At 42.1% G+C, this 22220-nt stretch overlaps 1 protein-coding gene across 7 annotated transcripts in view; it reads left to right on the forward strand.

The window, feature by feature from the left end:
- Positions 1-22220, forward strand: part of LOC133538059 (phospholipid-transporting ATPase IH-like) — a 98473-nt gene that overhangs the window by 52851 nt on the left and 23402 nt on the right. For all 7 annotated transcript variants that reach the window (XR_009802922.1, XR_009802923.1, XM_061879323.1 and 4 more), the window contains 12 exons: positions 246-374; positions 3054-3157; positions 3282-3332; positions 8213-8277; positions 8361-8442; positions 8560-8710; positions 10982-11179; positions 11256-11429; positions 13062-13228; positions 17172-17243; positions 18043-18116; positions 18276-18379. Coding sequence is in view for 5 of the 7 variants with exons in the window: in XM_061879323.1 (XP_061735307.1) it covers positions 246-374; positions 3054-3157; positions 3282-3332; positions 8213-8277; positions 8361-8442; positions 8560-8710; positions 10982-11179; positions 11256-11429; positions 13062-13228; positions 17172-17243; positions 18043-18116; positions 18276-18379 (1371 nt within the window). In the remaining 2 variants the exon portion in view is untranslated. The remainder of the gene's footprint in view (positions 1-245; positions 375-3053; positions 3158-3281; positions 3333-8212; positions 8278-8360; positions 8443-8559; positions 8711-10981; positions 11180-11255; positions 11430-13061; positions 13229-17171; positions 17244-18042; positions 18117-18275; positions 18380-22220) is intronic.

Consider the following 22220-nt stretch of genomic DNA (forward strand, 5'->3'; position numbering starts at 1 on the left):
GCGTGTGTCATGTGTACGGTCACCATGGCGACAGGATTTTATCCAAGAGTAAGCCGCTCGGTCGGCATTATCGGTTATGCAACTTCTCAATCCCTTTGTAAAAAAAATTAAAAAAGAAAGAAAAATGGGAGTTGTAAAGGGGTAGTGGTGCCTGCAGGTTTGTTTGTGTCCTTATCTATTATTTATGTGGACGCCATGATTGGGTATGTGATGATGATGCTGATGGCGGTGTGTTTCTGCGGCAGGTGGGCGACATCGTGGTGGTAAGGGAGAATGAGACGTTTCCATGCGACCTCATCCTGCTCTCCTCCAGCCGACAGGATGGCACCTGCTACGTCACCACCACCAGTCTGGATGGAGAGTCCAGTCACAAGGTGCCACCAGAATATGACATGCTAGTAACAGAAACTGTTGGTGCACAGAACACAACATCATTTTGATGGTGTGCAAGGTTGTTATCTTTACAGGGAGAATAAGTGCTTTATATAGGTAAATATTCATACTTTTGGATTATGTTATGACTTTATAGTCTCTTGTAGAAGAACATATAATTTGTTTCTCTTGTCATGTTGGTCTCATGCATTTGCCACATTTTTTTTTACCATTAACGTCATCCTCAGATTTATTCCCAATATAGTATAAATACATGATGATTCAAAAAGATCTAGTAATGTTACATTTTTGTTTTTGTAAAACGTAATTTAATTCGAGTAAATTAACGCCTTTTTTCCAGTTATCATATGACTTTGTTCTTAGAAATCATGAGTTTGTTTTGTTTATTGTAAAAAAAAAAAATTGGATAATATTACAACTTTATTCCAACAAAATATGTTATAAAAATTGTTAATTTCAACATTTACTATGTAAAAATTACAACTCTGTTCTTTTAATTTTGGCACTTTTTTCTTTTAAAAAAATATGTGTTTTTTACGGGTATTAGGTTGTGTTAAAATGTATAATATATAATAATATCACAAAAATACCCGTAAAGTCAGAACTTTACTTTTGTAATATCACAACCTAATTACCAGTAAAACACATTTTTTATTTTACGACTGTATTATTTTTTTAAATACAAATGAATTACTGTATTGTCATAATCCTACTTTTTCGTTGCTACACAACAACAAAAATGTGATTTTTACAAGAAAAACTTGGAAATTACACTTTGAGTTTTCCAACTATAATATGACGGATTACTGTTTTACCCCAACCTCATTCATGTGAAATTACAACTTTTTGATTCACGAATGCAGAACACAAGTTTATTTGGATCATGTTTTGTGCATTTTTAACAGTACTTGACAGCTTGTCATAGACCAAAAATGGTATATCTGTCATCCATTTTGGTAGTTTTTTTACTAATACATGGCACCTGTAAGGTCCAAGTATCTGTTTTTATCATAGACAATTGGTGGGATTGGCATAAATCTGTTTCAAAATCTAATTTTCACCGTCTTAAACGTACATGCATTTTTAGAATCAACATTCTTGACTTAAAAAGGGTAAATACACTTTTGGGGAATTTTGCCTATCGTCCACGATCCTTATGGGAGACAAGAAGACAAATTATTGTTGTTTTTTTGCATTGTAACATGTAAAAAATGGCTTGTTTGTGGTGGCTAGCAATGCAGCTAATGGGAGCAATCAATTCTACCTTTAAATCCCTTTAAAAATGTATTCAAAAACTGTCAACAATACTTCATTTATGTTCCGTAACCTGTATAATAACTAAACTGTAGCGACATTGTCATTGTAATAGTGAACACTGAGGAACTCTTTTTCTTTTTCTAGCGTAGTAACACATCAGCGTGCTTTGGTATCAGCCGTAAAAGTTAACTACGGTGAAAGATAAGCTAGTTTCTATGACAACATAAAACGTGTTTGAGTTTGTAATGCACAACACTGCGGTATAACACCAATCTGTACTGACTGAAAAACAAAAAATCATATCAAAGTATCTGTATAGAATTAGCCCACATTTCATGTTTTGTTTTTGCAGAGCTAGCCAGACAGCCCGTGTACTGTAGTTGTAATAACATGCATGACGAGCAGCGCGTATCATGATCGATATTAAAGTGTGACTCACTCTATGGAGAGTTGTCCGTTTGGTCCAGCTGGCGGAGAATGTTTTTTTCTGGTTTATTTGGGTAAGCTCTTCATTTATGTAGAAATAGCATGTCTCCAAGCTCCACATTAATAGTGTCAAAGTCACTTTCATCTCACTCTTTTGGCTTTCGTCTGCTCCGTCTCACACTTTCTTTGTGCTTGCTTCTAGAAGCAGCAGATCATCCTCCCTATATTCAGCTTCAAAAAGATATGGTTGTGAATCCTCATTTGTCCAGAAATAGTCGTCTTCATTGTCTGTTATCAATTCTGCCATGATTAGAACAAACACTCACGTTTGTTTCCCGAAGATGGAACACAATTATTGCCAGAAGTCGGACGCGCGCTGCTTTGGAAACAGAAATCAATGCGCTGAAGAAATCAGTTTCAGCATTGATTAAAATGACCAAAATATGGTGAATATTGGACATATTGTTAAGAATGTGTCTGTTACTTCATTATATATAGACTTGCAGTGTGTATATAAAACATTAATGGAAGGTTTTGATGTTGTTTTAGAGGGCTTTAAAGGTGACTCACATGTGTGGCATCTTCCAAGCGTTTTTTATCTTTAAAATCCTAAAAAAAAAAAATATAGATATATTTTTGTCTCTCATTAGGATTGTGAACGATAATCAACATTTTTAAAAGCGCAGTTCCCCTTTCAGTGCAAAAATAAGTAAACCGCTGTTAATGTAAAGATGTATATGTTAATGTTAAGATGTAAAAACATTAAGATGCTCAGTAAAGTACCCACCCGCCCTTGGGACTCTCTAATGACATCACCACCCTCGCAAATCTGCATGCAAGTTCCTGAAGAAGCCTGGGGGAGGTTGGAGCTCATCTCCATTTACCTCTGCCTTTTTATCCAAGCTGCTCGTCAACTGTGAAGCCTGCTGCTCTCAGTAGCTATAGGTGACATTTTCCTTCCCTTCTTCCTCTTTCAGACCTATTACGCCATACCAGATACCATGGCCTTTAGGACCGAGCGGGAGGTAGATTCCTTACATGCCACCATTGAATGTGAACAACCACAGCCTGACCTCTACAAGTGAGTGTGACACACACACACACACACACACACACACACACACACACACACACACACACACACACACACACACACACCTTGCCTCTTAACTGCGTCATTGTCATGTTGTAATTTGCTCTTTCAGATTTGTGGGACGCATGCATATTTATAAGGACAAAGATGAACCTGTCGCGAGGTCAGTGTTCTTTTTTTTTTACATTTAATTTCGTACAATGAAGGCCAAAACCATGAATAAATATATCCTGGACCAAATTTGAATGAAAATGAATATTTGTTGAATTATCTTTGAGAAATGCATCATTATTAACTGTGAAAATTTTTAATAACATTTAAAAATTTGTTTAGCACATATGTTCTTGGAATATTTGACTCTTTTTTTATTGTGATATTACAACCTAATTGTTAGGCTTGCGAAAACAGAAAGGGAGATATATGCGACTGTCCTAAAGTGTTTAATCTTCCAATTTGGGATAAAACAAAGCACCATGGCACTGGGTGGAGGAACCAGTGCCATGGAAAAACAAGGGAACAAAGTACGAAAACAAAGCGTCCATAGGAAGGCGGTAGTTGACTAGAGTACAAAAAATGAAGTAACAAAAACAACAATACTTGTACGTGAAGCAGCAGCAGACAAGTTTGCCTGGTAGAGGGATCATTAAGGAACAAAACAGCAACAAGCAGGTGCAAGTAATCTGTATAAATAAGCCACCGGTGATTGCAGCCAGTTGTGCTCATGCCTTCCCGCCTTCCTCTACTGCCATGACAACTAATGACAGAGAGATAACAAACACAATGAGCAGAGCGGCCAAGAAAAAGCAGGTAAAGAACAGACATGTAACAGTACCCCCCCATTAATGGACACCACCTGGCGGCCTACCCAGCTTTTCCAGAAAACGTCTGTAGAAATCGGCGAGGAGTCATGGATCAAGTACGAGAGACTGGGAAATCCCTGCCAGTCCACCAGGTACTAGAAACCGCTGACCCTTCTTCTCACATCCAAAACTGCCTTGACTGTAAATGCCGGATGGCCGTCAATTTTCTTGGAAAGAGGAGGAGGCACCTGTGGAAGTCGCTGGAAGTCACAAGGTTGAAGAGAGAGACATGGACCACTTGGTGTATCCCGAGGGCCTCATCAAGGCAGAGCTGGACTGAAGTTGGACAGATGATTCACTCGATGGGATACGGACCAATGAATCTGGGCTGAGGCTTTTGGGAGTCAGTGTGGAGAGGTAGGCCCCTGGATGACAGCCACACCCTTTGTCTTTGCCTATAATCCGCTGCTGGTAGGCGATGGCCAATTGTTGGTTGCGTTCTGACGTCTAGTAAAGTGCAGCTCGGGTGTTTCGCCAGGCCAAGCGAGCACGGCGAAGATGGCACGGCTGACTCGGAAGCCATAGGCAGCGTAAAAAAGAGAGCTGATGTGGCAGAGCTGATGAGTGAGATACATTTGTACTCAATCCACGGTAGTTTGAAGGACCAGGATGCAGGCTGTTGGTGGCAGACACAGCTTATGGTGGCCTCCAAGTCTTGGTTTGCTTGCTGCATCTGGCCGTTGGCCTGGTGGTGGTATCTGGAAGACAGACTGACCGAATATTCCAGGGACTTGCAGAAAGCCTTCCAAACAGCAGCCGAGAACTGGAGACCCCTATACGAGACCACATCAACGGGAATACTGTGAAGCCGGAAAACGTGTTGAACCAAAGTCGGCTTTTTTCTCAACTAAGAAGAAGACAACAGGCTACAAAAGAGGAAGTAGGGCGACTAGTGCCGGACGCGAGGGAGGAAGTTATATACTGTTCAAGGAACACTCGTTAGCGTTTGAAGATCTTGAACAAGTGTGATGAGTGTAAAGGAGCACCTGGAAGGAAGTCAATAGTGCAGTCATAAAGCCGATGAGCAGGAAGGGAGAGAGCACGATCGTAGCTAAATACCTCATGAAGGTCGATGTAAAAATATGTTGACTAAATCAGCGATATCTGCAGATCAAAGGAAATGTTAGTGAAAAAAAACTCCAGTTACTATTAAAAAGCTTGTTGAAGTCAATTTGGAGATTGTGCCTTGCTTGATTGGGGCAAAACAATGGAATGGTGAAAAAGCAGAGCACTTTGAAGTGGTTACCGGAGAAGCAGAGTGTGAGAGGTTCGTTTTGCCCATCAGGAGAGGGATCTACTTTAGGAGTTTTTTTAAGTGGAAACCGGTATGCTATGCATTTTTACTAGCTCCTCATCTAAAAAACTATAATCAGCCACAGAGTCAATTAAAAGAAGAGTCTCTTTTGTTAGTAAACCATGAGATTGTACCTGGGAACTGCAACCGCTCTGTGGAAGACACGGGAGGTGATCACAGTGGTGGAATAGTCAATGCTGGCGTGGTCCGTGCTTGTGAGCGGCGAGTGGAAGGATGAATGGGACATCTTGAGATGTGATGGTCTGCCTTCCCACAGTAAAAAAAGAAGTGAAATCGTTGACGGCGAAGTCTCTCGGTGGACGTAAGCCGACTCCCCCTTAAATTGTATGTGCTTATCCAAAATCTTGGAATACGGTCCCACGGCAGCTGGAGGTGAGTGGAGAATGGTGCCTCTCGCGGAAGTCTTGATTCCTGTGTCCACCTTCGACCGTCTCTGTTGCAGACTACTGTTCTCCACCTGTTCGCTGAGCCGTTTATCAATCTTAAATGACAGCAAGATGAGGTTATCAAGGTCTGTAGGTAGGTCTACCGCCACCATGTGATGCCTGATATGGTTGTCCAAGCCCAGACCAAACACATCTAGAAGAGCAACAGTGTTCCAGTCGCTCCCAGTGGCAAGGGTACGGAAGTCTATGGCATATTCGGATACACTGCGTCGACCCTAGCACAGACGCAGGAGGGATCGGGCTGCCTCTCGGCCTGGGAGAGTCCGCTGGAATGTTTTCTCCATGGCTTTGGAGAAAGCACGACAAGAGCTGCACAATGAGGATTGTCGACTCCACTCCGCTGTGGCCCACGCAGCGTCTCGACCGGACAGATGAGAGATGGCACATGAGCTGTGAGCAGAAAGCGGCTGGTTGCGACTCAAAGTGGAGTTGACACTGGACAAAGAATGGTCAGACTTCTCCAGTGTCTCCAGAGAAACGTTGGAGTAGTGACAGCGAAGGAGTAAAAGCAGACCTGCTGACTTCAGTGACAACCGTGACGTCTAGTGCTGGTAAGGAGGCAGCGCTGATGGTCGGTGGCACATCTGGGCTCGAGCAGGGCTTGAGGGTGGAGACGAAAGTGGTGAGTCTGTTCTCCAGCACCTCCATGTGTGCTTCTTGTTGTGCCGCCAAACTTTTGAGGAACGACCCAAGCTCAGCAAACTGCTCCTCTTGCTGGCCCAGGCGTGTCGCTTTTTTCTAGAGAATGTTCTTAAAAGTGTCAGACTTTGCAAGATCCAATTATCCTGGCTGGTTCGCTCTTTTAGGTTCCGCAAAAACTTTGGATCCACAAAACAGAAAGGGAGACGTCTGTGACAGTCCAATAGTAATTAATATACCAATTTGGGAAATAACAAAAATACAATGGCACTGGGATGAGGAACCAGTGCCATGGAAAAACCAAGACAAAAAAGTACAACGACCCAAAGTGTCCATAGGAAGGCAGGGTTAGACTGAGCACAAAAAATCAAGTAGAAAAATAAAGTAAAAACAACAATACTTGCGCATGAAGCAGCAGGAGGAGGAAAGTTTGCCCATGGTCTTGACACATGAAGGATCATCAAAGAACAAACCAGCAACAAGGAGGTGCAAGTAATCAGTGTAAATAAGGCACTGGTGATTGTCGTCAGGTGTGCTTATGCTTTCCCGCCTTCCTCTGCTGCCATGGCAACTAATGAAAGGGAGAGTAAAAAAACACACAGAGGGAACAGAGTGGCAAAGGAAAAACAGGTAGAGAACGGGATCGTAACAGTAATTCTCATAAGATCAAGCTTGACATATTTTTAATATTGCAACAATATTCTCATTAAATGTTTGCTCTTTTTAATGTAAATAATCTATTTTCAAAAATACAGCTTTAATTTTTAAAATTGCAATCTTTTTTTGTAATACTACATACTGTATTTGTTTTGATAAAATTAAAGATCTATATGTGTATTATTTTGACTTCTTTGTTCTATTAAAATGTGATTCTTATAAAACATTTTTATTTATTTTTATGACATTTTAACTTTATTGTATTACTTTTCAATTATTTTAATATTGCACCTTTGTCATAAAATTACAAGGGTTTTCTTCCAATATTTAGATGTTTTAACTAATAACTTTTTCTATAAAATGCATGACTTAATTTTCCCAGATTTCAATACTTTTGTTGTAATATTACAACTTTTTATTTTATGTTCTTATTTTTCTGTACTTAAAACTTTATTCTTATAAATATGTCAGATGTTTTCCTGTCATATTTTAAGTTTTACTTTTAAAATTGTCAGTTTTTCCTGACATTTTGACTTTATTCTCTCTTTTTTTTTTTATTCATAAAATTATGTCTCTTAATATTCCAACAGTTTTGTTTAAAATAAATAGTAAAACAATGTACAACTTTATTCTCCAAAATGACTATTCAATTGCATTGAAATTTTGGCTCTTTCTTGTAGTGTGACATATTTTTTTCCCTATAAAAAAATACAATCTTTAAAATGACAACATTTGTCCCTTTTTAATATTAGTGTTCTTGAAATATAATGACTTTTTCTTGAAAATTAACAATTGATTTTCTTAAAACCCAATTGTTTTCCTCCTAGTAGCAATCCTTCAGACTTTTAATTTTTTGATTTATTTTTTGTTGATATTTTCACTGTCTTTCCACATTTGTACAATATGTAATTAATAGCCAATGTTGTCTGTTTTGTTAGAAGAATTACAAAACATTATATATGAACAATACTTTTATGAATTGTTAATCAAATCTCAACATGCTTATGTTAAGCCCTTGACGCCAAAAAACATGAACTCTAAGACTTGGTTTTTATAATTTATGTTTTCAATTTTTATAATGTATGTTTTTATTGATCAGTGGCACACTTCTCCTGCACTCTTTCAGAACCCTCGGGGCTGAGAACCTGCTACTCCGAGGAGCCACACTGAAGAATACGCAGCATATTTATGGTGAAGATTAAAGTGCCTTCTTTGGCGACACATTGAGAGAGACGTTGTCAAAGTAACCAATTGTTGTTTACCTTTTACCTCAGCTGTTGCAATCTACACCGGCATGGAGACCAAAATGGCACTCAATTACCAGTCTAAATCACAGAAGCGCTCGGCTGTGGAAAAGTGAGACGAATGGCTTGTCTGACCGCTTCCAAATTCCAATCAGTGGAGAATCTGTTTGTGCGTAAAGGTCAAGCACGGGATTGTCTCATCTGGCGTCTTTGTCTCCCGTCCCCGCAGGTCCATGAATGCCTTTCTGATTGTTTACCTGTGCATCTTGATCAGTAAAGCCGTCATCAACACTGTTCTTAAGTACGCCTGGCAGTGGTCTCCGGACAGGGACGAGCCGTGGTACAACCACAGGACAGAGAATGAGAGGCAAAGACACGTGGTGAGTTTACTGACACTCAGCACAATCCCTACACAGCAGGTTAAGTCCACTCTACAATTTTCATGAATTACATATTTAGATAGTTTTCTACTTAAACAATCCTCGTCTTGTACATTTGCAACTAATTCTTGTAATACCACAGCTTTATTCTTATAATATTACAACTTTGGTTTTCTCAAATAGGGACGTACCTGTCTTCTTACTGTAACGATGATTCAATTGGATTCAGAATTTGTGGTCGCCGTTGCGATTCAGGGACGATAACATATTTTAGAACAATACAATCCAAAATGATTAAGTGAGTTGAAATTGATTCAGTAACTTAGCCAAAATGTAAGCAGTGACTGTGAAATAAATACTGTGGATATTGGACCCATCAGGTGAAGTTTTCTATCCATCCATCCATCTTCTTCCGCTTATCCGAGGTCGGGTCGCGGGGGCAGCAGCCTAAACAGGGAAGCGAAGACGTTCCTCTCCCCAGCCACTTCGTCCAGCTCTTCCCGGGGAATCCCGAGGCATTACCTCGACAGTCGGAAGACATAGTCTTCCCAACGTGTCCTCCTACCGGTTGGACGTGTCCTAAACACCTCCCTAGGGAGGCGTTCGGATGGCATCCTGACCAGATGCCCGAACCACCTCATCTGGCTCCTCTCGATGTGCTATATTTCTGTTATTTCTTATAAGGGAATTAGCGTAGATTACACAGGTTAAAAATCACCCAAGATAATTATAGCAGCATCCAGATATGTATTTTAATGCCCATAATGTACACGACACTCACAATAATACACTGCGGTTCTCGGGGCAGATGAAATGGCCGTAATTTAGATATTCCACATTTTCAAAGCAGGAGTTTGAAATCATCTTAATGTCGGTGCATCAGGCTTGTTTAACGAGGGCTGTCGTTTCTTCTTGCTAAGTCCTGTCGCTGAAGTTGAAGTTCATCCATCTTATTTTCTGAAGACTCAACATTTGCCAGTATTTTAACCCGAAGAGTTAGCCTTCCTTTGATAACTATGCACCGGAGTCTGTGGTCCACTTTTCCCCGTCTGCCGCGCTTTGGTCGTCTTTTTTTCCCGTCTCCACTGGCCCGAGCTTCCGGTTAGCACAGCATGGTAGCTCAGGGAAGGACCTCAGTCACAAAGTCAGAAATTGCTGTGCTCTTTCTGCTTTATTAAGGTCACCCAATCATACTCAAAAAAAGTTAGTTTTTTGAGTATGTCCTTTGAGCTCTGTGCAACAATTTAAGGAAAATACGTAACAGTTGACTCAGTCATCTCTTTGCCCTCTGGGGAGCACCATCTTGGCTCTTTTCGTACAATGTTTACGGTCCTTAATTATTTAAAAACTCCTAAAAACTATTTTGTACAAAGTCTACTGTTGTTGAAGCCAATGGTTTCTTTTCTAGAATCGATAAAATCCAATTATTACATTTTAAATCAAATTTTAATCTTCTGGAAGGTCAACTAGGTGAGCACAGATTGATTATCTTTGATCTTGGGAAAATAAATATATATATATATCAATCAATCGTTACACCCCTACAACTAACAAATTAATTATTCAATATTACAAATTAATTATTGTAAAATAAGGTAAAATGTTTCAACTATCACCGCTTTACTTTCATTATTCATATCATAAAATCTCTTCTTTTTTACCTTGTCATACTATGACTTTAGTCTTGTAAAATTAAACATTTTGAAGGGAATTTTAAGGCTTTAGTTTCATTAAACTACATCACTTTCAATCAATCAATCAATGTTTACTTATATAGCCCTAAATCACTAGTGTCTCAAAGGGCTGCAAATTGTATTTGTTGCGCCTTTTTTCTGGTTATAGTACAACTTTATTTATTTTAAATCATTATTTTGACATCACAACTTTATTGTCATTAAACTACTACTTTAAATTGTGACTTTTTTTCATGTTATTATTTTGTCATATTACTGCTTTTTTGGTAATGTTAATTTTACTCTCATTAAATTATGACTTTGCTATTATGAAATTGGGACTTTTTTGTTGTTTTACTATGACTTTGTTCTTTTAAAAATAATAATGTATTCAGTAAAATACGACTTTTTCTCAAAATATTATGGCTATACTGTTTTACTGGTAATTTTGTTGTTATATCATGACTTTGTGTATGATTCTAATCAATGTTGACTTTACGATCATTCTCATGATATTACGATATTATTTTTCTTTTTAGTGTTAAGCCAGTACTATCCCACACATATTGTACCTGTTCATGCAAGTGTCATCTGGCAGGTGATCCGAGCTTTCACAGACTTCCTGGCCTTCACCGTCTTGTTCAATTACATAATTCCCGTGTCCATGTACGTCACGGTGGAGATGCAGAAATTCCTGGGCTCCTACTTCATCACCTGGGACGAGGAGATGTTTGATGAGGAGCTGGGGGAAGGCGCTCAGGTCAACACCTCTGACTTGAACGAGGAGCTGGGCCAGGTACTCGCTTTATCTGACCTTTCCCGAAACGTTCTTCGGAGGTTTCCTTAGCTGTCGTTCATCCTCTCACTCGCAGGTGGAGTATGTTTTTACTGATAAGACGGGGACTCTGACAGAAAACAACATGGAGTTTATCGAATGCTGCGTAGATGGGAATGTCTACATCCCGCACGCCATCTGCAACGGTCAAATCCTTAGCGCTGCCTCCAGCATTGACATGATAGATTCCTCACCTGGAGGATACCGCAGGGTAAGTGCGCGTGCGTGTGTGCACGCATGTGTGTGCGTGTGCGTGTGCGTGTGCGTGTGCGTGTGCGTGTGTGTGTGTGTGTGTGTGTGTACGTATACCCTGTTTAAGATATCAACAAGGAAAAGTACTTTCCTTATGAGGACCGGTGAACAAGTTAGGACATAAATCATGGTCCCAATACGGAAAACCATTGCATCTAATGGAGAATGTCTCAGTTGCACCCCTGGTGGTGAAATCTATCAAAATTAGGGTGGTCCCAAAAAGGAGGGGTTTTTCAAATTCACCGTGTGTTGGTTTGAAAAGTGCTCCACTTCAGGCCAACATATGAAATAACAATAACAAGTGTGTGTAAGAAATTGAAATGTGAGGACCTGTCATGGACTACCAACACCGCATCACTGGTGAAGAAGGCCCAACAGTGCCTTTACTTCCTGCGAAAACTAAAGCGGGCAAGTGCTCCACCACCCATCCTGACCACTTTTTACAGAGGAACCATTGAAAGCATCCTTTCTAGCTGCATCACTGTGTGGGGCGGGAGCTACACTCAATACAACAGAAGAGACCTGCAGCGCATCGTGAAAACAGCTGGGAAAATCATTGGTGCACCACTCCCATCTCTTCAAGACTTATACACCACCCGCCTCACCCGCAAAGCACTCACAATTGTGAGTGACGCAAGCCACCCTGCACACAACCTGTTCAGCCTCCTTCCCTCTGGAAGAAGATACAAGAGCCTCCGCTCTCGCACCACCAGACTCACCAACAGCTTTCACCACCAGGCTGTTAGGCTGCTGAACTCTCCCTGTCAGGACTTTTAAATCCCCCTCCCCGGAACAACCTGAACTCTAAACCCCATGACCCACAGAAAAAATGACTATGCAAAATTGCACACATCTGCTGCTATATCATAAGTATTTGCACTACTGATGAAACACTCATTGTTTACAGCCATATCCTATTTAAAAACAACAGGAACTATATATATTGTCATTTTAGTAGGTAGACATATTTACGTTGCACTTTACTGTTGTGTTTTCTTTTCTTTTTGTCTACGCATGGGAGAGTGCGAAACAAAATTTTGATTCCTTTGTATGTCGTTACATGTAAAGAAATTGACAAATAAAGCTGACTTGACTTGACTTGATGTGCCCCCTTTGGGCCAAAATTAATAAAAATTAAAAAAATGTATATAGAGACACACTGTAATAATTTGAAGTAAATAATGAAGATTAAAAACAAATTACAAACAAAAACATTTAAACATTAAATAAAAGCTTACCTTTTTTATATTTGCATAGTATGTATGTATTATTAATGTTGTAAATACAAATCTTTATATATCTAGAAAGGGTGGTCATAAAGAGGTAGGCATTTTTCGGAGGTCTCAAGAAGGTAACAAATACAGTAATGTGTGTGTGTGTGTGTGTGTGTGTGTGTGTGTGTGTGTGTGTGTGTGTATGTGTGTGTGTGTGTGTGTGTGTGTGTGTGTGTGTGTGTGGGTGTTTTCTTCAGCACTTGCAGTGCACATTTACACCACAACACAGCTACAATAGTAAACATACTATAAGCATCACCAAGCTATATTATCTATGCATGCGGATTCTAATCATTAATTTTCATGTGTGTCTGCAGGAGCACGAGGACCTGTTCTTCCGGGCCCTGTGTCTGTGTCACACGGTGCAAGTGAAGGAGGAGGAGACGGTGGACGGCATCAAGAAGGGCATCCACCAGGGCCGACCCACATCCTTTTACATTTCTTCCTCGCCAGATGAAGTTGCGTTGGTGGAGGGAATGAAAAGGTAAATGTTGGAGAGTTGGATCGCGCAGAGTCCGCATGATGTTGTCGACGATTATTGTAAAGAAAGGGGAGTCGACTTTATTTGGAAGGTGGCCTTCTCCTATTATTACAACTTTAGTCTTGTGTCTAGTTTTTTTTTAATAATACATCTTTCTTTATTTTCTGCATATTATTTATTTTGTTCTCGTAAAATAGATTTTTTTTTCTCACAATATTACAACTTTATTATTTTTAAGTCCGTTTTTTTCCTTGAAATATTACAACCTTTATTCTCTGAAATTCAGACTTTATTCTTATAAGGCTTTGTGTAACGATGTGTCACTTCATTTCTGTTTGTTTTTTGTGTTTTTGTATTTACTTCCGGTTCAGTGCTCTTATTTTGTTGTATTTCCTGTTTTTATTCACGGAGCACTATTTTTCTCTTTTCGTTGATTGGCAGCGGTTCACACCTGCTGTCAATCACACTAGTGTCTATTTATGTTTCACTCGAGCACTCCTCAGTGCTCGATGATAACATTATGTTGAGAACGTTTATCTGCACGACTGCTTTATGTTTGCTTTTGTTATTTTCTTTTGTGTATTAAATTCATCTTACCTCCACGCAACTCTCCTGGATTCTTGCATACTCGGGGACACACAACTGCAGCCATGCGACATCCCAACAGTATCATCGAGCCAGAAGAAAGTGTCCTCGCGAGAATCCCTGTCGGCAATCCTCAGCCGACGTTCTGGACCGCACAATTCCTGGAGGACTTGAAGGCCAGGTTTGTGCGGTCCCAGCCAACAGATGCGGACCCTCTCCCCGCGGCAACGCCACCGGCTTCGGCTCTCCGACCGGCGCGTCCCCCGCCGCCATCTTTCCTCTCGGCTCAACGGCTGGCTACGGCTCTCCGACCAGCACGTCCGCCACTTCCTGCATGCCTCGCGGCTCCCGCGGCAACGCTACCGGCTACGGCTCTCCGACCGGCGCGTCCTCCTCCTCCTTCACGTCTCGCGGCTCCTGCGGCTCCGTCGCCGACTGCGGCTCTCCGACCGGCACGTCCGCCGCCGCCATCCTTCCCGTCGTCTGCTGAGCTGCTTCTCCCTGCTCCTACGCAGCTTCCAGCGGCTGCTCCCCGGCTGCTCTTTCTGCCAGCTCCCGCTCTCTTTTTTGGATCGCCGAGAGCTCCAGTGGAGCCCACAGTGAGGTCACTTTTGTCCTCCTGCTGGGACTCGGCGCGGGACGTGTCTTCGTCCCTCTTCCTGGCCTCCTCCCGCCCGTCCCTGGTTTTCGCACCGGGGAACGCCGACGAGCAGGCATGTCTTCCCGCAAGTGTGGACGGTTTCTGGCAGCCGCCTAGTGGAGGGGGGCCCACAATACACTGCGGTGCAGCCAGGCACACACCGCTGTCATCTTCGCAAGCGTCTCCTTCCTCGGAGACATCTACGTGCCTGGCGGGTTTTCGCACAGCCCCAACGCCGGCTCCACGCCTAGCCCCTACGCCGGCTCCACGCCGAGCCCCAACGCCGGCTCCACGCCGAGCCCCAACGCCGGCTCCACGCCGAGCCCCAACGCCGGCTCCACGCCGAGCCCCAACGCCGGCTCCACGCCGAGCCCCAACGCCGGCTCCACGCCGAGCCCCAACGCCGGCTCCACGCCGAGCCCCAACGCCGGCTCCACGCCGAGCCCCAACGCCGCCAAGAGCAGCACCACGCCGGGCTTCGTCACCGCCGGCATCCGCTATTCCTCGGCCAGCATTTGCTGCTCCTCGCCCGGCGTCATCTGCCGTTTTCACGCCGCCGATGACGCCTGCCGCTTCAACACCGCCGATGACGTCTGCCGCTTTCACGCCGCCGATGACGTCTGCCGCTTTCACGCCGCCGATGACGTCTGCCGCTTTCACGCCGCCGATGACGTCTGCCGCTTTCACGCCGCCGATGACGTCTGCCGCTTTCACGCCGCCGATGACGTCTGCCGTTTTCACGCCGCCGATGACGTCTGCCGCTTTCACGCCGCCGATGACGTCTGCCGCTTTCACGCCGCCGATGACGTCTGCCGCTTTCACGCCGCCGATGACGTCTGCCGCTTTCACGCCGCCGATGACGTCTGCCGCTTTCACGCCGCCGATGACGTCTGCCGCTTTCACGCCGCCGATGACGTCTGCCGTTTTCACTCCGCCGATGACGTCTGCCGCTTTTACGCCGCCGATGACGTCTGCCGCTTTCACGCCGCCGATGACGTCTGCCGCTTTCACGCCGCCGATGACGTCCGCCGCTTTCACGCCGCCGATGACATCCGCCGCTTTCACGCCGCCGATGACATCTGCCACTTCCACGCCGTTGATGACGCCTGCGGTTTCCACGCCGCCGGTTACGTCTTCTGCTTCCCGGCCTGCTTCAGCGCGCCCGCTTCTACGTCGGCCGTGGATGTGGCCGTGCCCTGCGCACTCTCCTCTTTTTCGGCCAGTGATTTGGCCGTTCCCTGGCCGCCCGCCTCGCCAGTTCCAGCGGCGCTCTACGCGGCGCCGCCACCTGACTTTCCCTCGCTGGCTGCGGGGACACGAGGTTTGGCAACCCTCCACCAAATCCTCCCTCCACCCTCCCTTACATTTTGGACTTTTTTCCATTTTTTTTCTTTCCCAGGGAACATCTGGTATCTGTTCCTTGAGGGGGAGGTCCTGTAACGATGTGTCACTTCATTTCTGTTTGTTTTTTGTGTTTTTGTATTTACTTCCGGTTCAGTGCTCTTATTTTGTTGTATTTCCTGTTTTTATTCACGGAGCACTATTTTTCTCTTTTCGTTGATTGGCAGCGGTTCACACCTGCTGTCAATCACACTAGTGTCTATTTATGTTTCACTCGAGCACTCCTCAGTGCTCGATGATAACATTATGTTGAGAACGTTTATCTGCACGACTGCTTTATGTTTGCTTTTGTTATTTTCTTTTGTGTATTAAATTCATCTTACCTCCACGCAACTCTCCTGGATTCTTGCATACTCGGGGACACACAACTGCAGCCATGCGACATCCCAACACTTTGTCTCGTAATATTATGACTGTATTCTCATAAAATGTCATTTTTTTTCCCTTGTAATACTATTGTTCTTCTAAAATTGAAGTATTTTCTCCCTTGTGCTATTATTTTATATATATATATTTTTTAAATTTTTATCATTATTGAGACTTTTTATCTTGTGATATTATGACTTTAGTCTTCTTAAATTGAGATGTTTTCATTATAGTAATAACTTCAAATGTTTTTTTTTTTTAATAAAAAAAGTCTTATAAACTCTAAACTATTACAAATATATTGTTAGTTTTTTGTAATAAATTCAGGATCAATTTATTTTCAGGATCAATTTATTTTAAAATGTAACTTTTTTTGAGGGATGGAACAATCTATTTGGCACAAAAACTGGAGTTCAAAACAGTTTTGATTGAGCAGGATAATTATTTTCTGAGGAGTTGTCATAATAACGTTCTACTTTCTGTAACTAATGTATTTAGACAGGAAGCTATTGAATTAACAGTGTCTCTGCTGGTTGCACCCAAGTATTGCTCTTGAATTTGCTTCAAGATGCAGTTAATCTTCAATCAAGCCAATTATTTTTCTATGTTCATGCCATACCCTGGTATAGATTGAAATATGTAAATACAGTAAGTCTCTGTGGTATTTTCTACAGCTACCCTTTAAAAAGTGAAAGTGCTAACACGCTGAGGCCAGTGTATCCGAAGCAGCATGCTCATATATAACTTCACTCTATTTTAAGTCAGGACACCTTAGTTGGTCTTTGGTTGGTGAACGTTGGTGGATATTGTTGCGCTCCACCTATTGCTTTCCCAGATGGTGTGTAATGTGTGCGCACTGTCATCATGTTTCCATTAAAAATGACAACGGCAGCTTTGTCCAGCTTGTGTTTCATTGTGCACGTATTGATTTCTCCCTTTCCTCTTGTTCCCCAGACTGGGCTACACATACCTGAGGCTGAAGGACAACTACATGGAGATCCTGAACAAAGACGATGAAATTGAAAGGTTCGTCTGCAAAGTGGTTGCTGTGGTTACGCCACAGGAAAGCGAAATGCCATTGATTGGGATGTGAGGATGAAGGGAGAAGGAATAGCTAAGCTGTGATCTGCAACACTTGTTTTTTTAATGTCTAAGTCATGCTTGATTTGATTAGATTGACTCTGTGGAGGATGATCCGTAGACACTAAATGTTGCAGACTCAGCCTCCCTTGAACTCATTAGCCATCAATAGTCATCTTTTTTAAGGAAACATGCTGTAGATGGATAGGAGATGGAGAGGAGGGTGAAGGTGCATCCAGCAGAGACGACACTTTGCATTTTATCATTCCTCTAGCAAATTCTTAATGGAAATAATCCACACCTCATCAGGATTGATATCATGGTGTGTAGGAACACAATTATTTCCACTATGCTGGTGAATATAAATAGAAAGAGTTGGTTGCAGGGTCAAACTATCACCTGGTCAATGAAAATACAAATAATCAGTTGGAGGGTCCAACTGTCGCCATCATAAATCGTACATTTAATTTAGTCAGGAACAGTAATTCTATAATATTATAACTGATACAATAGCATTTGTATCCTGCTAGTATTTTGCCTTCATGACAACTTTGTATGGCATACGTATGAGTTTATTCATGTAACTTTTGTTTTTTCCCATTCTTTGTCCCCATCCTGTCTACATAAACTCTCAGCTGTACTGCCAAAATAATGCTCAAACAAAGAGAATTAATTAAATTGTAAAAAAATAAATAAATAAATCAATTGAAGGATTCTTTTAATGCAGGTACTTTTTCTGCCCCAGGTTTGAGCTGCTTCATGTGCTCAACTTTGACTCTGTAAGGAGGAGAATGAGCGTCATTGTCAGAGCAAGCTCAGGTGAGTCAAGCTGACACATAAAGTAGTTGCTGATTGCAGGAAAAAAAATGTATCCTCACCCCCCCCCAAAAAAAATAAGACTTTTTTTTTTGCCTAGATTCAATAAATCAAATCAAATGGAGAGGCATGGAAATCAGTTTTATTATGTTTTTTTGTCAGGAGAATACCTGCTCTTCTGCAAGGGGGCTGACTCGGCCATTTTTCCCTTGGTTGTGTCTGGGAAGTTGGAGCAGGTGAAGGCCCGGGTGGAGCAGAATGCTGTGGTAAGTTCATCTAGGATGCAATTTGTAGCCCTTTATACTGTACTTCAAGGAACCATATTTTTTAAATGGACGCTGCACGCAAATGATAGCAATGAATTTGAATAAAAAATATAGTTTTAAGTGTGAGGTTGAGTGGGAGGGGGGAGTACAATTGTCGTGACTATTCCAGGGTAATGCTGTAGACAAAACAACAAGGCTTATTTTATATCACCATTTTATAGTGCCTCACTCTAAATCAACAGAAACCGAGAGAAATGTGTGTGGTAATAATCTAATACTGTATTTGATCATTTTAAGTAAAAATGTAAACTGCATGCGCCGTCTGTGGGCGGCGTGGCTCGTTCATCAGGGCGCCGTGCCAGCAACTTATTGGGTCCTGGTCCGATTTCCGCTTTCCCCATTCTAATCTCAGCCGTTGTGTCAATCAATCAATCAATCAATAATCAATCAATCAATGTTTACTTATGTGGGCCTACCGAGGATGTCGTAGTGGTTTGTGTTGTGGTTTGTGCAGCCCTTTGAGACACTAGTGATTTAGGGCTATATAAGTAAACATTGATTGATTGATTGATTATATAGCCCTAAATCACGAGTGTTTCAAAGGGCTGCACAAGCCACAACAACATCCTCGGCTCAGATCACACATCAGGGCAAGAAAAAACTCAACCCAATGGGATAACAATGAGGAAGGGGACCGCAGATGTGGAGACCCCCCCCCCCCCCCCCCCCCCCGGCGACCAGTGCAATGGACGTCGAGTGGATCTAGCACAGGGGTAGGGAACCTATGTCTAGTGAGCCAGCTGTGGCTCTTTTAATGACTGTATCTGGCTCTCAGATAAATCTTAGCTGACATTGCTTAACACGAAAAGTAATTAATAATTCCGCTGGTAATCACAGTGTTAAAAATAACGTTCAAATTATAAAACATTGTCATGCATTTTAATCCAACCATCTGTTTTGTATCGCACCTGTTCAAGATGTCATATTACTGTTAAGAAGTATTATATTTATTATAGGTTAACTTTAGAATATCAATGTTGTTAAAAAGAATAAGAGACTTATTAAACTCTAAAAATGTTGGTCTTACTTAAAAATGCACGCATTTAGTTGTATACAGTGTAAAAAATATATGCTTTTCACGAAAATACAATTTGAAATATTTGGCTTTCATAGCTCTCTCAGCCAAAGAGGTTCCCTACCCCTGAACTAGCAGAATATTGTGAGAGTCCTGTCCATAGTGGATCTAATATAATAGAGAGAGTCCAGTCCATAGTGGGGCCAGTAGGAGATCATCTTGAGCGGAGACAGGTCAGCAGCGCAGAGAAGTTTCCAACAGATGCACAGATGAGTAGTCCACCCTGGGTCGCGACTTTGAACAGCTAGCGTTTCATCTGTGGTCACCGAATCCCCCCCACCACCACCACCACACCCACCCATCCACCTCCATGAAGGAGAGGGGGGCAGAGCAGAAAAGAAACGGCAGATCAACTGGTCTAAATGGGGGGTCTATTTAAAAGCTAGAGTATACAAATGAGTTTTAAGATGGGACTTAAATGCTTCTACTGAGGTAGCATCTCGAACTGTTACCGGGAGGGCATTCCAGAGTACTGGAGCCCGAATAGAAAACGCTCTATAGCCCACATCCTCTGGAAATCACTTATAAGCCGGAGTTCTTTGAACACAGATTTCTTGCTGGGACATATGATACAAAACTGTAATCTTTTGATGCACCGAGTCGCCTTGTTTAATTGTTTGGTTGTCAAATGTTAAAGTTGTATTATTAAATAGGTGTCGGTGTCTAGCAGAACCGATAATCAGCATTTCCGTTTTCTTGGCGTTGTTGCAAAAAGTTACCGGACATCCATTGTTTAATTTCATTAAGACACGCCTCCAACTGACTACAATGTTGGTCAGCTTTAGGGGCATGTAGAGTTGGGTGTCATCAGCATAACAGTGAAAGCTAACACCCTATTTGCGTATGATGTCACCCAGTGGCAGCATGTAGATGCTGAAGAGTGCAGGGCTAAGAACCGAACCCTGGGGAACTCCACACGTAACATACTGCGAGGTCACATTATTATGGGAGACGCACTGCTCCCTGTCAGTAAGATAAGAGTTAAACCAAGACAGGGCTAAGTCTGACATACCAATTCGTGTTTTGATACGCTCTTAACAAAATATTATGATCGAGTGGGTGGAGCTACTGGGAGGAGTCCCTTGTTGGGTTAGCAATGCCACTTTACCGAACAAATATTTAGGATCGTTTTTGTTAAGGCGGATGAGATTTGAGTCGTATTTAGCTTTAGCTAAGGTAAACAAGCGTTTATAAATTATTAAACTATCACTCCGTGCTTGATGGAAAACCTCAAGTTTAGTTGCGCGCCATTTCAGTTCCAGCGTTCTACATGATAATTTAAGAGCTCTAGTTTTTTCTGTAAACCACAGGGCCTTTTAGGGGCCCTTTTTAGCTTTAGCAGTGCTATACTATCAATGGTTTAGTGCAGGGCGTCATTAAAGTTATTAGTGAGGTTACCGATAGAGCCCACATAATTTGGGAATGGTGCCATTACTGGAGGCAGTAGGCCAGCACGAGTCATCTTTGGGGCAGCATTAATTTAGCAGCTGGCAAAGCCGTTATTATTATTAGCTTGTTGACAATGAGTCAGGACTTCAAATTTTATAAGGTAAAGATTAGTTTAGTATACAGGAGTATCATAACTTTGGAGGTGGTGACTCCCCTGACAAGCACTAGATCTATCGTATTACCGTTTCGATGCGTGGTTTCATTTATTATTTGTGTAAGACCACAGCTATCAATTATGGTCTGGAGCGCCACGCACGGAGATGTCTGATGGGGTATTCATATGGATACTAAAGCCCCCTACTATAATTATATTGGCGGCGTGCGTCACTAGATCAGCGACGAAAGTCAAAATAGGTCCCAGGTGAGCAGTTGATAACAGCCAGGTAGAGAGGCAGCGGTGTGACAGACCTCATAGTAAGCACCTCAAATGATTTATATTTATTACATAGGTTAGGGGTAAGGTTAAAGTTTTCATTGTATATTAGTGCCCTCACACACACACACCTCTTTTAAGGGGATAGGTAATATGCGCATTCGTTTTGTTAGGAGGAGATGCCTCGTTCAGCGCAAAAAAATTGTCTGGTTTGAGCCAGGTTTCGCTGAGACCAATGACGTTAGAAACACACTCATATCTTCTCAGTTTCTAGCCGATACTACATAAAATATAACGTGTAATAACGCAGTAATGCATCATGTAGTAACGGTAACTGAGTTACTGACTATAAAAAAATAACCCGTTAAACTACTAGTTACCGCCGAAAATAACGGCGTTACAGTAACGCGTTACAAACACTGCTCACGGCAAACCGGAACCGGAAGTCCTTGGGCAAGACACTTTACCCACCTGCTCCCAGTGCCATCCACACTAGTTTAAATGTTACTTCAAAAAAATGTAGACAATGGGTTTCACTATGTAAAGTGCTTTGAGTCAGTAGAGAAAAGTGCTATATAAATTTAATTCACTTCACTTATACTATAAGGCATGAAGTTACATCATTGGGATTTCTCCCAGCCAATCAGCAAATAAAGGCAGTATTTAAAAAAAAATAAAAAAGTGATTACAAATTAACATAAAATAAAAATGACAGGGTATTATACTGAAGTAATATTTGAGGCATAGCTGTGTGTCATGCATTATTGTGACTATTTCAGCATAATACTGCAAACCGTTAAAAAGATTTAGAAATGTTTCTTGAACTTGTCATACCATGTGGGTCAAGATCAACAGAAAAGTAAGGAGACTTGTGTAATAGTTGG

The sequence above is a fragment of the Nerophis ophidion genome, linkage group LG19 (assembly GCF_033978795.1).
Source record: "Nerophis ophidion isolate RoL-2023_Sa linkage group LG19, RoL_Noph_v1.0, whole genome shotgun sequence".
Classification (NCBI taxonomy): domain Eukaryota; kingdom Metazoa; phylum Chordata; class Actinopteri; order Syngnathiformes; family Syngnathidae; genus Nerophis; species Nerophis ophidion.